The sequence below is a fragment of the Hemibagrus wyckioides genome, linkage group LG06 (genome assembly GCF_019097595.1).
Source record: "Hemibagrus wyckioides isolate EC202008001 linkage group LG06, SWU_Hwy_1.0, whole genome shotgun sequence".
Lineage (NCBI taxonomy): Eukaryota > Metazoa > Chordata > Actinopteri > Siluriformes > Bagridae > Hemibagrus > Hemibagrus wyckioides.
The window spans coordinates 2,552,073-2,566,124 of record NC_080715.1 but is presented as its reverse complement, the minus strand read 5'-3'; the positions used below and the strand labels follow the sequence as shown (position 1 = coordinate 2,566,124).

Genomic DNA, 14,052 nt, shown 5'->3' with positions numbered 1-14,052 from the left:
CTGAGTGCATAGAGCTGCTATAACCTGAGTGTGTAGAGCTGTTATAACCTGAGTGTGCAGAGCTGCTGCTATAACCTGAGTGTGTAGAGCTGTTATAACCTGAGTGTGTAGAGCTGCTGCTATAACCTGAGTGTGTAGAGCTGTTATAACCTGAGTGTGTAGAGCTGTTATAACCTGAGTGTGTAGAGCTGTTATAACCTGAGTGTGCAGAGCTGCTATAACCTGAGTGTGCAGAGCTGCTGCTATAACCTGAGTGTGTAGAGCTGTTATAACCTGAGTGTGTAGAGCTGCTGCTATAACCTGAGTGTGTAGAGCTGCTGCTATAACCTGAGTGTGTAGAGCTGTTATAACCTGAGTGTGCAGAGCTGCTGCTATAACCTGAGTGTGTAGAGCTGTTATAACCTGAGTGTGTAGAGCTGTTATAACCTGAGTGTGCAGAGCTGCTGCTATAACCTGAGTATGCAGAGCTGCTGCTATAACCTGAGTGTGTAGAGCTGTTATAACCTGAGTGTGTAGAGCTGTTATAACCTGAGTGTGCAGAGCTGCTGCTATAACCTGAGTGTATAGAGCTGTTATAACCTGACTGTGCAGAGCTGCTGCTATAACCTGAGTGTGTAGAGCTGTTATAACCTGAGTGTGTAGAGCTGTTATAACCTGAGTGTGTAGAGCTGTTTTAACCTGAATTTGTAGAGCTGTTATAACCTGAGTGTGTAGAGCTGTTATAACCTGAGTGTGTAGAGCTGCTGTTATAACCTGAGTGTGCAGAGCTGCTGCTATAACCTGAGTGTGTAGAGCTGTTATAACCTGAGTGTGTAGAGCTGCTGTTATAACCTGAGTGTGCAGAGCTGCTGCTATAACCTGAGTGTGTAGAGCTGTTATAACCTGAGTGTGTAGAGCTGCTGCTATAACCTGAGTGTGTAGAGCTGCTGCTATAACCTGAGTGCGTAGAGCTGCTGGTATAATCTGAGTGTGTAGAGCTGTTATAACCTGAGTGTGTAGAGCTGCTGTTATAACCTGAGTGTGTAGAGCTGTTATAACCTGAGTGTGTAGAGCTGCTGTTATAACCTGAGTGTGTAGAGCTGTTATAACCTGAGTGTGCAGAGCTGCTGTTATAACCTGAGTGTGTAGAGCTGCTGCTATAACCTGAGTGTGTAGAGCTGTTATAACCTGAGTGTGCAGAGCTGCTGTTATAACCTGAGTGTGTAGAGCTGTTATAACCTGAGTGTGTAGAGCTGTTATAACCTGAGTGTGCAGAGCTGCTGCTATAACCTGAGTATGCAGAGCTGTTATAACCTGAGTGTGCAGAGCTGCTGCTATAACCTGAGTGTGTAGAGCTGTTATAACCTGAGTGTGTAGAGCTGCTGCTATAACCTGAGTGTGTAGAGCTGCTGCTATAACCTGAGTATGCAGAGCTGTTATAACCTGAGTGTGCAGAGCTGCTGCTATAACCTGAGTATGCAGAGCTGTTATAACCTGAGTGTGCAGAGCTGCTGCTATAACCTGAGTATGCAGAGCTGCTATAACCTGAGTGTGCAGAGCTGCTGCTATAACCTGAGTGTGTAGAGCTGTTATAACCTGAGTGTGCAGAGCTGCTGCTATAACCTGAGTGTGTAGAGCTGTTACAACCTGAGTGTGTAGAGCTGTTATAACCTGATTGTGTAGAGCTGTTATAACCTGAGTGTGTAGAGCTGTTATAACCTGAGTGTGCAGAGCTGCTGCTATAACCTGAGTGTGTAGAGCTGTTATAACCTGAGTGTGCAGAGCTGCTGCTATAACCTGAGTGTGTAGAGCTGTTATAACCTGAGTGTGCAGAGCTGCTGCTATAACCTGAGTGTGTAGAGCTGTTATAACCTGAGTGTGTAGAGCTGTTATAACCTGAGTGTGTAGAGCTGTTATAACCTGAGTGTGTAGAGCTGTTATAACCTGAGTGTGCAGAGCTGCTGCTATAACCTGAGTGTGTAGAGCTGTTATAACCTGAGTGTGCCGAGCTGCTGCTATAACCTGAGTGTGTAGAGCTGTTATAACCTGAGTGTGTAGAGCTGTTATAACCTGAGTGTGTAGAGCTGTTATAACCTGAGTGTGTAGAGCTGTTATAACCTGAGTGTGCAGAGCTGCTGCTATAACCTGAGTGTGTAGAGCTGTTATAACCTGAGTGTGTAGAGCTGTTATAACCTGAGTGTGTAGAGCTGTTATAACCTGAGTGTGCAGAGCTGCTGCTATAACCTGAGTGTGTAGAGCTGTTATAACTTGAGTGTGCAGAGCTGCTGCTATAACCTGAGTGTGTAGAGCTGCTGCTATAACCTGAGTGTGTAGAGCTGTTATAACCTGAGTGTGTAGAGCTGCTGCTATAACCTGAGTGTGTAGAGCTGCTGCTATAACCTGAGTGTGGTCAGTTCCTCAGCAGAAGATCAGGAAACATCTGTTCTGTATTCAACCTTTAAGAGAAATAAAAATCTTTGTGGCATGCTGTAACGGGTAAATAATCACCCCATCACTCAGCCTGCTGTGGTCCACCATGATGAGAGATAATAGAGGACATTTATAGAGCTGACGATGTTCCAGCACTTTAAAAAGAAGGAATTTGTGACATGTAAAAAAAAGTCGTTGTGTCTCTTTCCGCGGTTTCGCTCTTCACATCTCTCCTCCTGTATGACACAAACGTCCATTTTTAGCACAATTATTTCTGTTCTTCTCTCTCTCTCTCTCTCTCTCTCTCTCTGTCTCTCCTCCATCTGTGTAGCACTTCCACTTCTCTCCCCCCACAATCCGAGTCATTAAGATTTTATTCTTATCCCGACTTGTCACAGGCATCAGCTTTAATAATGCAGGCGCTTACAAAGGTGACAGTGTTTGCTGACTGCTGAAAAGGACATGCCGAGGAACTTTTCTCGCCCCTCTTCCGAAAAGCTCGTCAAACTTTTCCGTTCCGCTCTCGTTAGCGGCGCAGACTCGGGGGCATGAGCGACTCCATGCACCGCCTTTTCATCCGACTGCCTGCTTTATGGGAGAGTCTCGTAAAAGGCTGTAATTGGAGAATCAAATTTCTATCAAATGACTCGCTACGAGGGCTTTACAACAGCCAGATGTACTGCAGCGAGCTAGCGCTAAGCTATCATGTTAGACATCCTGACTTTGCTGCAGGCGTTCTTTTTTTCCACTATAAAGCAGATACTCACACTGCAATGTGCCTTTGTTCACTGATGACACTTTCTGTGGTTCGCTATACAACACTACGCTAGCATAGCTACTGAAAACACCATGGTACGCTTTTATATCCAGCTAGCCAGGATACTGATTTGTTAGCATGTTAGCATGTTTCTCAAACCTGGACTTGAGACTGACTTTGTTGACTGTGACTAAAGACGAGACTTTCTGAGGTATGTGTCACTGAGGCAGGATGAAAAATATCTAGTGGGCATGTCTCTCTGACCAGATTGTCTCTGATTGGCTACAGTTGGGTTGAAGAAGAAATAAGCCGCAGCTTCTTTGTAAATGTTTGATGTGTTTTTACTAACTGACTGTTGGTGGCGCTGTTGAGCTCGATTTCACCAAAATTCTTCAACAATCTGCTTGAACACTTTTGGTAACAAATAATAATGTTTTATTTATCTTTTGGAAAAAAAGAACAAATAATAGAAACTCTTCAAACCTTTAATTATATAAATTTATTAAATTATTAATTATTCTAAATCCCTAATGATGTAGCACAATAAAATTAGCAAAAAAATATAATAATAATAATAATAATAATAATAATAATAATAATAATAATAATAATAATAATAATAATAATAATAATAATAATCTTTCCTTCTTCTTCTTCTTCTTCTTCTTCTATTTAATATTTTTTTGCTAATTTTATTGTGCTAAATTAAGAATTTAGAATAATTAATAATTTAATAAACAGTGCAAGGTTTGGAGAGTTTCTATTATTTGATAGTTTTTTAAGTCAACTAAAACATCATTATTCTTATAAATATATTAATAATAATAATAATAATAATAATAATACATATTATTATTATTTTATTCATTTATTTATTTATTTTGCTATTTTTATTGCACTAAATCATTAGGAATTTATTATTATTATAGATGCAAGTAGCATTTTCGGGACCCAAGATGGCCATAGATTTAATTATAAAAAGAAATTTACATAATTAGAAGTCGAACTCGTCTCAGCTCAGACTTCAGAGATCCTTGTTTATACACACAGTTCAAAGGTTATAATCATAAACCTAAATCCAAATTAGGACCATAATTGGCCTGATGATGGCGCTAGAGCATTGGCAGCATTCAGCCTAAATCTGGTCAGAATGTTTCTTTGACCCTCCAAAATCAGTGCTTTTTACCAGAGGATAAGTAAGTAAGTAAGTAAGTAAGTAAGTAAGTAAGTAAGTAAATAAATAAATAAAAAAAACATCACCAGTTTCTCAGATAAGTAAACTCCATAATGGATCATGACAATATTAAATTGTGGTATTTTCCCAGCATTAATCTAAACTCAGTTCTATCCTTCAGCTTCTTTCCTTTTCTAAATGCCAATCAGCCATAACACTGACCAGTGAAGTGAATAAGACTGAGAATAAGACCTCAGAATCTCCTCATCATGGCACCTGTTAGTGGGTGGGATATATTAGGCAGCAGGTGAACATTTTGTCCTCAAAGTTGATGTTAGAAGCAGGAAAAATAGACAAGCATAAGGATTTGAGTGAGTTTGACCAAAAGGACCAAATTGTGATGGCTAGACCACTGGATCAGAGCATCTCCAAAACTGCAGCTCTTGTGGGGTGTTCCTGGTCTGCAGTGGTCAGTATCTATCAAAAGTATCCTATAAGTCTTTAAACATCTTTTGAATCCTGTACGTTGTGATGGGGGCCCATGGAGGATCTGCTGCAACATCTTGGTGGAGATCACCTTCAGGGATCTAGTGGAGTCCATGCCTGGACGGGTCAGGGCTGTTTTGGTAGCCAAATGGGGACCAACACAATATTAGGCAGGTGGTCATAATGTTATGCCTGATTGGTGTATATATACATACAGTATCTATGTATTAATTCATCAGACTGATGGGGAGAAAATCTGGTTTGATGATATTTTATATAATGTCTAAAGAACTTATAATTATTTTACACTGAGGAAAAAAATCAATTCTCAGTGCAACATTTTATCATAATTTTTTCCAAAAATCAGTTTGTAATTATTAACAAAAATTAGTGTTAGAGTTGAGTCTAATCTCTGTTCAAGGATGAAGGTCTTTACAGCTATAAGATTTTAAACATGGCCACAGGAAGTGATTAATGATTGAGAGCCTCAGTGAAATATTTAATAGATGTAGAGAAAATTGTTTTGTAATTTTAAAAGCCACATTAAGCTCTACCAGCTTGGTGGAAAGTGAGGAGATGTTAGGTCTGGAGAAGCCAAGCTGATGTGATGATCCTCACTGTGATTAGACTTCAGCTCATCGGGAACATTGTGGAGGATTAAAGGAGAAGTTCACTTCCAGAACAAAACTCTACAGATAATCCAAGATGTTCATGTCTTTCTTTCTTCAGTCGTAAAGAAATGATGTTTTTTGAGGAAAACATCTCAGGATTTTTCTCCATATAGTGGACTTCAATGGTGCCCCAGAGTTTGAACTTCCAGAATGTAGCTTAAATGCAGCTTCAGAGAGCTCTAAACCTCCATCCCAGCCCAGGAAGAAGGCTCTTATCTAGACACACCATCGCTCATTTTCTTAGAAAAATAAAAACTGTATACTTTTTAACCACAAAAGCTCGTCTAGCGCTAGCTCGCTGTACTACATAATCATGTCGAAAGGTCACATGTTACGTAGGCAGAGCTACAGACCCAGTGTTTACTAGTGTGGAGAAGAAGAACTGATTCTGGAAGTGAACTTCTCCTTTAAGGTAAGAATCGATCAAATCCATTCCAGATAAGTTTTCACACAAATCTATCCTGACTGCTGGGCTGAAATAAACATAAACATACAACCTTCTAGAAACTGTGTGAATGAGAGAGAGCTGAGTGAAGAAATGAGCAAGATGATGATGAAGAAGAAGATGATGATGAAGATGATGATGATACACCCCCCATTTTACACTCACTGTATAGAGCAGAGCACAAGGTCACTAGGTGCATTTACATGGACACTTTTTAATCAGATCGGACTGAATTCAATCAGATTGATGAATCTGATCGCAGCATTTACATGAACACGGTATAAAGTAATCAGATTGTTATGCGTGTTCACATGACACATGATTAGAATCGGATTAGATCTTTTGACATGCGCACAGCCCACGAAAACATCATTACGTCATACATCATTCGTATCAACGTCCGTACGTCAAACGTCATTGCACATGCGCAGAACTTTCCAGGAACATTTCCATCCGATTAAGTGTTTCCATGTCCTCTCGATCGGACTAAAAATGGTTTAAACCACCCCTTACCATCCGATTGAAATTTTAATCTGATGTGGCAAATTCCATCCAATTGATGTGTTTACATGACACTTTTTTAATCTGATTGTGCTTCTAGTCCTGTTACCATCGGATTACAAGTGTCCATGTAAACGCACCTACTGATAATCTCTAAACTTAATAATTCTTTTAAAATAACTAAATATTACAATCCGCTAAAGTATAATCAACTCAAGATCACTGAATAACAATTAACAACAAAATTTATTTACAAAAAATACCAAGTTAGAACACAATATAACAAATGCATACTTAAATAAATGTAGTATTTAACAACTTGCACAACTGAGCAGTTGAGGGTTAAGGGTCTTGCTCAGGGTCCCAGTGGTGGCAGCTTGGTGGACCTGGGATTTGAACTGATGACCTTCTGATCAGTAGCCCAATGCCTCAGTCACTGAACTACTACAACCATTAAACTCACATAAAATATCTACTGATATTGGAAATATGAACAAACTGTAAAAAAAGTACTGTACACTTACACACACTTCAGAATACACACACACACACACACGTCACACAAAACCCCAGGGTGCTGCAGAGGCCTCAACAGTCCTTCACTTCACACAGCTGTAAACATCTTCTCCAATGTTCCTGAGATATTCCAAACCATCACTCATCCCGAATACTACACGATCCTTCAAACCAGTCATTCTTCCACTAACGAGACAAATGTGCTCAGTGTCTGGAGTCAAATATTCTTTAAGCTAAACTCACATAAACAAAACACACTCAGAGGGAAAATAATGAAACTCTGATCCAGAGTAAAATAACTGAAAACAAAATGCAAAGAAAATAAAGAAAACAAATAAGTTTTCTGAGTGAGAAGCTAAACGTTCTCACACTGAACACTGTGAAAAGCAACAAGCTCCCAACTTCTCCATCACGACTCTGGCTCTTAGTTGGATGAAAACTCCGCCCACTCTTTCTCTAACCAATTAACGATGACTCTTTCCTCTGTAAGGCCGTAAACATACGCTAAGTGAACCAATTATCATTTACTGAACAAACTTATTGGTTAAAAAGCACCCAACAAACTTAAAGAGGTTCTTCTGGAACATATTCAAACAAAACTTTATTAGTGTCTCTATCCGGGTTACAATAATGATGATTATTATTTAGAAGAGTTTACATCAACTATAGATAGAAAGAGGGATGAATGGATGATTGGATGGCTGGATGGATAGATAGATAGATAGATAGATAGATAGATAGATAGATAGATAGATAGATAGATAGATAGATAGATAGATAGATGGACGGACGGACGGACGGACGGACGGACGGACGGACGGACGGACAGACAGACAGACAGACAGACAGATAGATAGGGGAAGGTGATACAAGACAGTGGTGAGACCGGTCATGCTGTATGGTTTAGAGGCAGTGTCACTGAGGAAGAGACAGGAGTCAGAGCTGGAGGTAGCAGAGCTGAAGATGTTGAGGTTCTCTTTGGGAGGGACACGGTTGGACAGGATTAGGAACGAGTACATCAGAGGGACAGCTCATGTTGGACGTTTGGGGGACAAAGTTAGGGAGGACAGATTAAGATGGTTTGGACATGTCCAGAGGAGGGAGAGTGAGTATATTGGTAGGAGAATGTTGGACATGGAGCTGCCAGGCAGGAGGAAAAGAGGAAGGCCAAGGAGGAGAGATATGGATGTAATAAATGAGGAGATGAAGCTAGTGGGTGTAAGTGTTGAGGATGCAGAAGATAGGGATAGGTGGAGAGAGATGATTCACTGTGGAGACCCCTGAAGGGAAAAGCCCAAAGAAGAAGAAAAAGAAGACTGTCATTAGTATGAACTAGAGACTGATAGAAAAAACGTTCATTATGAGAGAATAAATGAACAAACAAATAAACAAACGCAAATCATTACTTGAAATTAAAATGCTAGACACGTTTGTCATAACACCTTATAACTGTCATCATATGTAATAATAATAATACACTTCTTAACTCAACATCACAAACATGACAGCTCTTCAGTGGGTCATGTTATACTCCACACCTGAGCCTGACACCATTCACTAATATCTATAAAGAGCTGAAATTCAGCCCTGTTAGACAAACCCAATTACAGGCTTTTACTAACAAACAAACAAACAAACAAACCAACAAACACACTTTCCTCCTCCACAAAACACCAATTCACCAGCTTCACAGTCCATGAGCTAGAGTTCAGCCACCAAACAGGAAGTGAGGCTGCAGCTCAGTGAATTTTGCTCACTGACACGAATCTCAGAGGGTAATTTCAGGGTCATGACCTGAGGCTATGAAACAAATCTCCTGCCAGCGCCACCTACTGGTTAAAGGTTACAATAACACGCTGGAGATACTTCTATTTAACTGCTGTATGTGTAACTCCTCCTCCAAATTCTGCTTAGTCTTCACCAGATTCGACTCACATCATCCTGACAGCTGTCTAGATAAACCTTATAAGGATATTAAAAACCGTTCTGCTGCAACGTGCTGGCAAATGCAATAAATAAATAAAAATAAAAATTCTCAAGAATGCATCTATGATCATATCTTCATGAATCTCGATAAGTCTCCTCAGGACCACGCCCTGAATGGACACACATTTTGTCTAATCTACACCAGATATGCCTCACATCATCTTGACACCTGTAGAAACATCAAAGCGACAGCAGACAGCACTACGGGTCACAGCTGCAGCATCAAGACCACCCTGCTGCCCATCTGTCCATCTAGACCTGTCCTGCTACAGTCCACTAACATCCACACTCTAAACATACACATCATGAATGAAACTACAAAAAGTCTATTCAATCCATAAGTCTAAAGTTATAGCTCGGCTTTCCTGTGATTGCTTAGGCAGCTAACATGGAGTGTGTTTCGTGGGTGCTTGGACCCCTAAATCGCTGCTTGCAGTTTTTATTATTATTATTATTATTATTATTATTATTATTATTATTATTATTATTATTATTATTTACTGTCACAAAAATAAATTCACAAATAATAAAGTGATACAAAAGAATCAATATTAAAAAATATAATAATAATAATAATAATAATAATAATAATAATAATAATAATTATAATAATAATAATAATAATAATAATAATATGAAACCTGTGGATTGTTTGAGATAAGACTCAGTGAAGTGAATTAGTTAAGAATTATGAAGAACATAAATAAATAAATAAATAAATAAATAAATAAATAAATAAATAAATAAATAAATAAATAAATGCCACAGACATATAAAACATTTAAATATCTATCCGATTCATTAACTCAGTTCATGAGCCACTTTAATGCACTTTCCCTCTGTGGGAATTTTAATTACTGATAATAATGGTACATTAACGTCCTCACATTCATATAGTATAAGTAATATTATTAACAATAAAATGATGGAGAGATGAAGCTGGACATCATTATGTTGGTTATTAAATAGTTTAACAGCCAGCCTGTGCTCCGGAGTCTCGGGTGTCTCTCATTTGAAATATAATACGTTTTATAATAAAGTCTGCAGATTGTGGACCTTCACATATTTCTCCTGTAAGATGACATGTTTTTTTTTTTTCTTATAATTTCTAATGAATCACCTCATTAATTTTAACGAAGCCACTCGATATCTGACCCCCGACACTCCGCTGTACTGACTTGGGGAAGGTCGAGGAAAATGTCAACCCTATTAGGCAAAAGTGGTTCTAACATTTCCTGAAGTGATTCCTGCTCCGTTACGGTCACATGGGGAACAGAAACATCGCACATCTGGAGAGAGTGGAAATGCTGGAGAGGAAAAACTCTGAGGAAGAGTCCAGAAAAAACAAAACAGCTTCATGAACACGTCAGATTTTATTTACTACGTGTGGAGCAGGAAAAATGGACAAGTGTAAGGATTTGAGCGAGTTTGACGAAGGGCCAAATTGTGATGGCTAGACCACTGGATCAGAGCATCTCCAACACTGCAGCTTTTGTGGGATGTTCCTGGTCTGCAGTGGTCAGTATCTATCAAAAGTGGTACGAGGAAGGAACAGTGGTGAACCGGAGACAGGGTCATGGGTGGTCAATGCTCATTGATGCACGTGGGGAGAGAAGGCTGGCCCGTGTGATCCGATCCAACAGACGAGCTACTGTTGGCAGGTGGTCATAATGTTATGCCTGGTCGGTGTATATGTTCTGATATGTTACATTTCCTTCGAGTGTGTATTGTTACATTTAGTTATGTTACATAATGTTATGCAGTGTTACATCGTGTTACATATAAATGAAAGTTATGGACAAATTAGTGAAAAAAGCTTGGAAAAAGTTCATTACTGAAAGGTTTCAGAGAAAAGCACAGTCCAGTGCTCAACTTCTGTAATCCTTTCTGTAATCTGCATTTCCTGTGCATGTGTTCATTCATTCATGTTGAGGAGTTTGAGGTCAGAACAAGGTAGAAAACTGACCCTCACCTGGCTACTTTTTTTGTCCACAGAAGTCAGTTTTTGACCTTTGTATAAGTAAGTGTGTGTGTGTGTGTGTGTGTGAATGTGTGTGTGTGTGTGTGTGTGTGTGAATGTGTGTGTGTGTGTGTGTGTGTGTGTGTGTGTGAATGTGTGTGTTACCTCTCTTCTCCAGGCCTCTTCCACACTCTTCCCTCACTCCCAGGGTTCCCTGCAGGACTGACTCCGGCACCAGCGTACACGCCTGCCATTTATGTGTCCTCCACCTGCGAGAGGTAAACATTCAGACGCTCGTCCTCACCTTGCTGCTTCACCCACTTACCAAACACCGCGACTGTTGCCAAAAGCTAAAATCACTAATACTTTTCCATTTAACATGCAAATGAGGAGAGTGGAATTGTTGACACGATGCGTGAACGCATAAATATTCACACAAAGCTCGCAGATCATATGGTGTAAACAGTCTGTGTTTGTAATTACATCCGTGACCGAGTTAAAAAGCTGGAAGAGGGATAACGGTAAAGCCACGCAGGGCTAAGGTGATTAGCGTTTGTTTCCTGGATTACAAAAATGCAGAAAAAGATTCTGAGGGGAAAAAAAAGTTTAAAGACAGAAGTGATCACACGTCTCCTCTCTCTAGCTAGCGTGGCTAAGAGGATTTAAATAGAAATATGTAGATGTATATGATACAGTCACACTAACTAGGAAACTAGCTTTTCGTGGGCATAATTGTGAAGTGGGCGGAGCTTAAAAGCTTCTTCAAAGCTACCTAGTGGCCTGCAATGAAACTGGACAGTGATTGATGCTGTGGACTGAAAGACTGATGGCAAACAATCTGACCTGGCATTTAAGGTGGAATTAAAAAACACGGAAAGCTAATGAATTTCCTGAGGTGCTGACCATCCTAAACACACATCATCCCTCACCTGACTTTTCTTTAGAAGTGCACAACAACAACAACAACAACACTAATGCTGCTGCTTTCAAGAGAAAGAGAGAATACATCCTCAAAAATCCACAAGATGATGAACAAAAAAAATTGGATCTCAGTAACAATGGTGATGAGTTATTAGCGACTGGGAACAATGATGGTCAGTGGTTGGTCAAGAGAAATTATGGTGGTCAGTGATCAGTCAATGGGAACAATGGTGGTCAGTGGTTGTTGTTAGCAACAAAGGTAGTCAGTCATTAGTTAATAGGAACTATGATGGTCAGTGATTGGCTAGTGGAAACAATGATGGTCAGTGATTAGTTAATGGAACAATAGAGGTTAGTGAATAGTCTATGTGAACAATCGAGGTCAGTGATTGGCTAGTGGGAACAATGGTGGTCAGTCATTAGTCATTGATAGCAATGCTGGTCAGTAAATAGTCAATGGGAACAATAATGGTCAGTGATTAGTCAACAGATACAAAAGTGGTTAGAGATTAGACAATAAACAATGGTGGTCTGTGATTAGTTAATAGGAACAATTGTGATCAGTTATTAAACAATGGGAACAATGGTGGTCAGAGATCAGTTAATGGAACAATGGTGGTCAGTGATTAGTCAACAAAAACAAAAGTGTTTCATGATTAGTCAATGGGTACAATAATGGTGAGTGATTAATCAATGGGAACGATGGTGGTCAGTGATTAGTCAATAGGAACAATGGTGGTCAGTGATTAGCCATTAGGAACACTGATGGTCAGTGATTAGTCAATGGGAACGATGGTGCTTGGTGATTAGTCAATGGGAACGATGGTGGTCAGTCAGGATTTACAGGGTTTTAGTGGTGACTCTGCTCTCTGTACTTGTATAACCAGCAGCTGTTATGTGTGCTGAAGAGTCGTATGGAGTGCAGGACTGATGCTAATGTCTGCTAACATCCGCTAAGTCACTACTTGACACTGGGGTCTTTTTTATATAAAGCCACAAACACAGTGTAAAAAGTCTGGGGCCAAACCTTCTGCATCGTTAACACTGAATAAAAAGCTGTGAGATAGGTGAGGTGCGCTCTCAGAGGTGAGCGGAGGTGATGTGGGAGGTGTTGGAGCAGGAATAAAGCTGGACTCTGGCTGTTTCTCTCTGTGCAGAGGGGTTTTTTTTAGATGTAATCAAGCCAGCTTGTATCGCGTGAATGTACTGACCACTAGTTTCATCCCTAAATGTGTTTAGCACCAAAAAGAAGTATACAGGTCACTCAGGATGAAGAACATGGCCAGAGATGAGCAGGGACATTTTTCCAGGCTACCTCTGTAAGGTCACGACTACAAGGCCAAGACTTGTGGAACAAGTGAATGAAAATATGTCACAGGACCTGAAGGAGACCACCACAGAATGAACGGTAGGAGAAGCATGTAATGGGTTGAAAGTTGACCTGTAGGTGGGACAGACAGGAAGTGGTTCACATTCCCTTTCCTCAAACATGGTATCGGGACACTCCTGACCCCCACCGGCCGCACGCTGGACCACCATCCTGTAGCGGGACTGAGTGGGCGTGGTCGAGTTAGCTAGAATGAGAAGATAAAGGAACATAGAGAGACGAGAGGAAAAGACAGGTGTTAAACATCTAGAATACATTTTCTATACCCACTTTATTCCTAATTAGGGTCACAGGGATCTGCTGGAGCACACATTGGGTGAAAGGCAGGGGTACACCCTGGACAGGGCCACACACTCACACTCACTCCTATGGGCAATTTAGAATTACCAATCAACCTAATGACAGGGAGGAAACCGGAGTACCCGGAGTAAACCCATGCAGGCACAGGGAGAACATGCAAACTCCACACAGAAAGACCCCAGCCTGTTCAAACCTGGGATTCAAACCCAGGACCTTCTTGCTGTGAGGCAACAGTGCTGACCACTGCACCACCGTGCTGCCCCCAGCTATAATACTAGAAGAAGAAATTCAGGTTCCTCATGAGATCTTTGGATAGCTTTCTAAAAGGGTTCTACTTAAAACCAGCTTTAAGATGGAGTGGAAAGGATGCTGAAGAACGCACAGCAAGGTCTGTGTTCCTCTAGCAGAAGCTTTAGCAGAGCCCTATAACAGAGAGGCTTCTCTTCTGGCTCCATCGATCTCTTAGAGCCATTAATTATCCACTGATTCCTTAAAGAACCCTTTAATGCTTCATCAAAAACGAACATGTTAAGTTATTG

General features: G+C 40.3%; 1 protein-coding gene across 6 annotated transcripts in view; it reads right to left on the bottom strand.

Annotated features, from left to right (window-relative positions):
• The window catches only part of thsd7ba (thrombospondin, type I, domain containing 7Ba), a 277,286-nt gene that overhangs the window by 89,697 nt on the left and 173,537 nt on the right, over positions 1-14,052 (bottom strand). For all 6 annotated transcript variants that reach the window (XM_058392433.1, XM_058392434.1, XM_058392435.1 and 3 more), the window contains 2 exons: positions 13,268-13,400; positions 11,071-11,174 (listed from right to left, as the gene is read on the bottom strand). In XM_058392433.1, the coding sequence (XP_058248416.1) occupies positions 11,071-11,174; positions 13,268-13,400 (237 nt within the window). The remainder of the gene's footprint in view (positions 1-11,070; positions 11,175-13,267; positions 13,401-14,052) is intronic.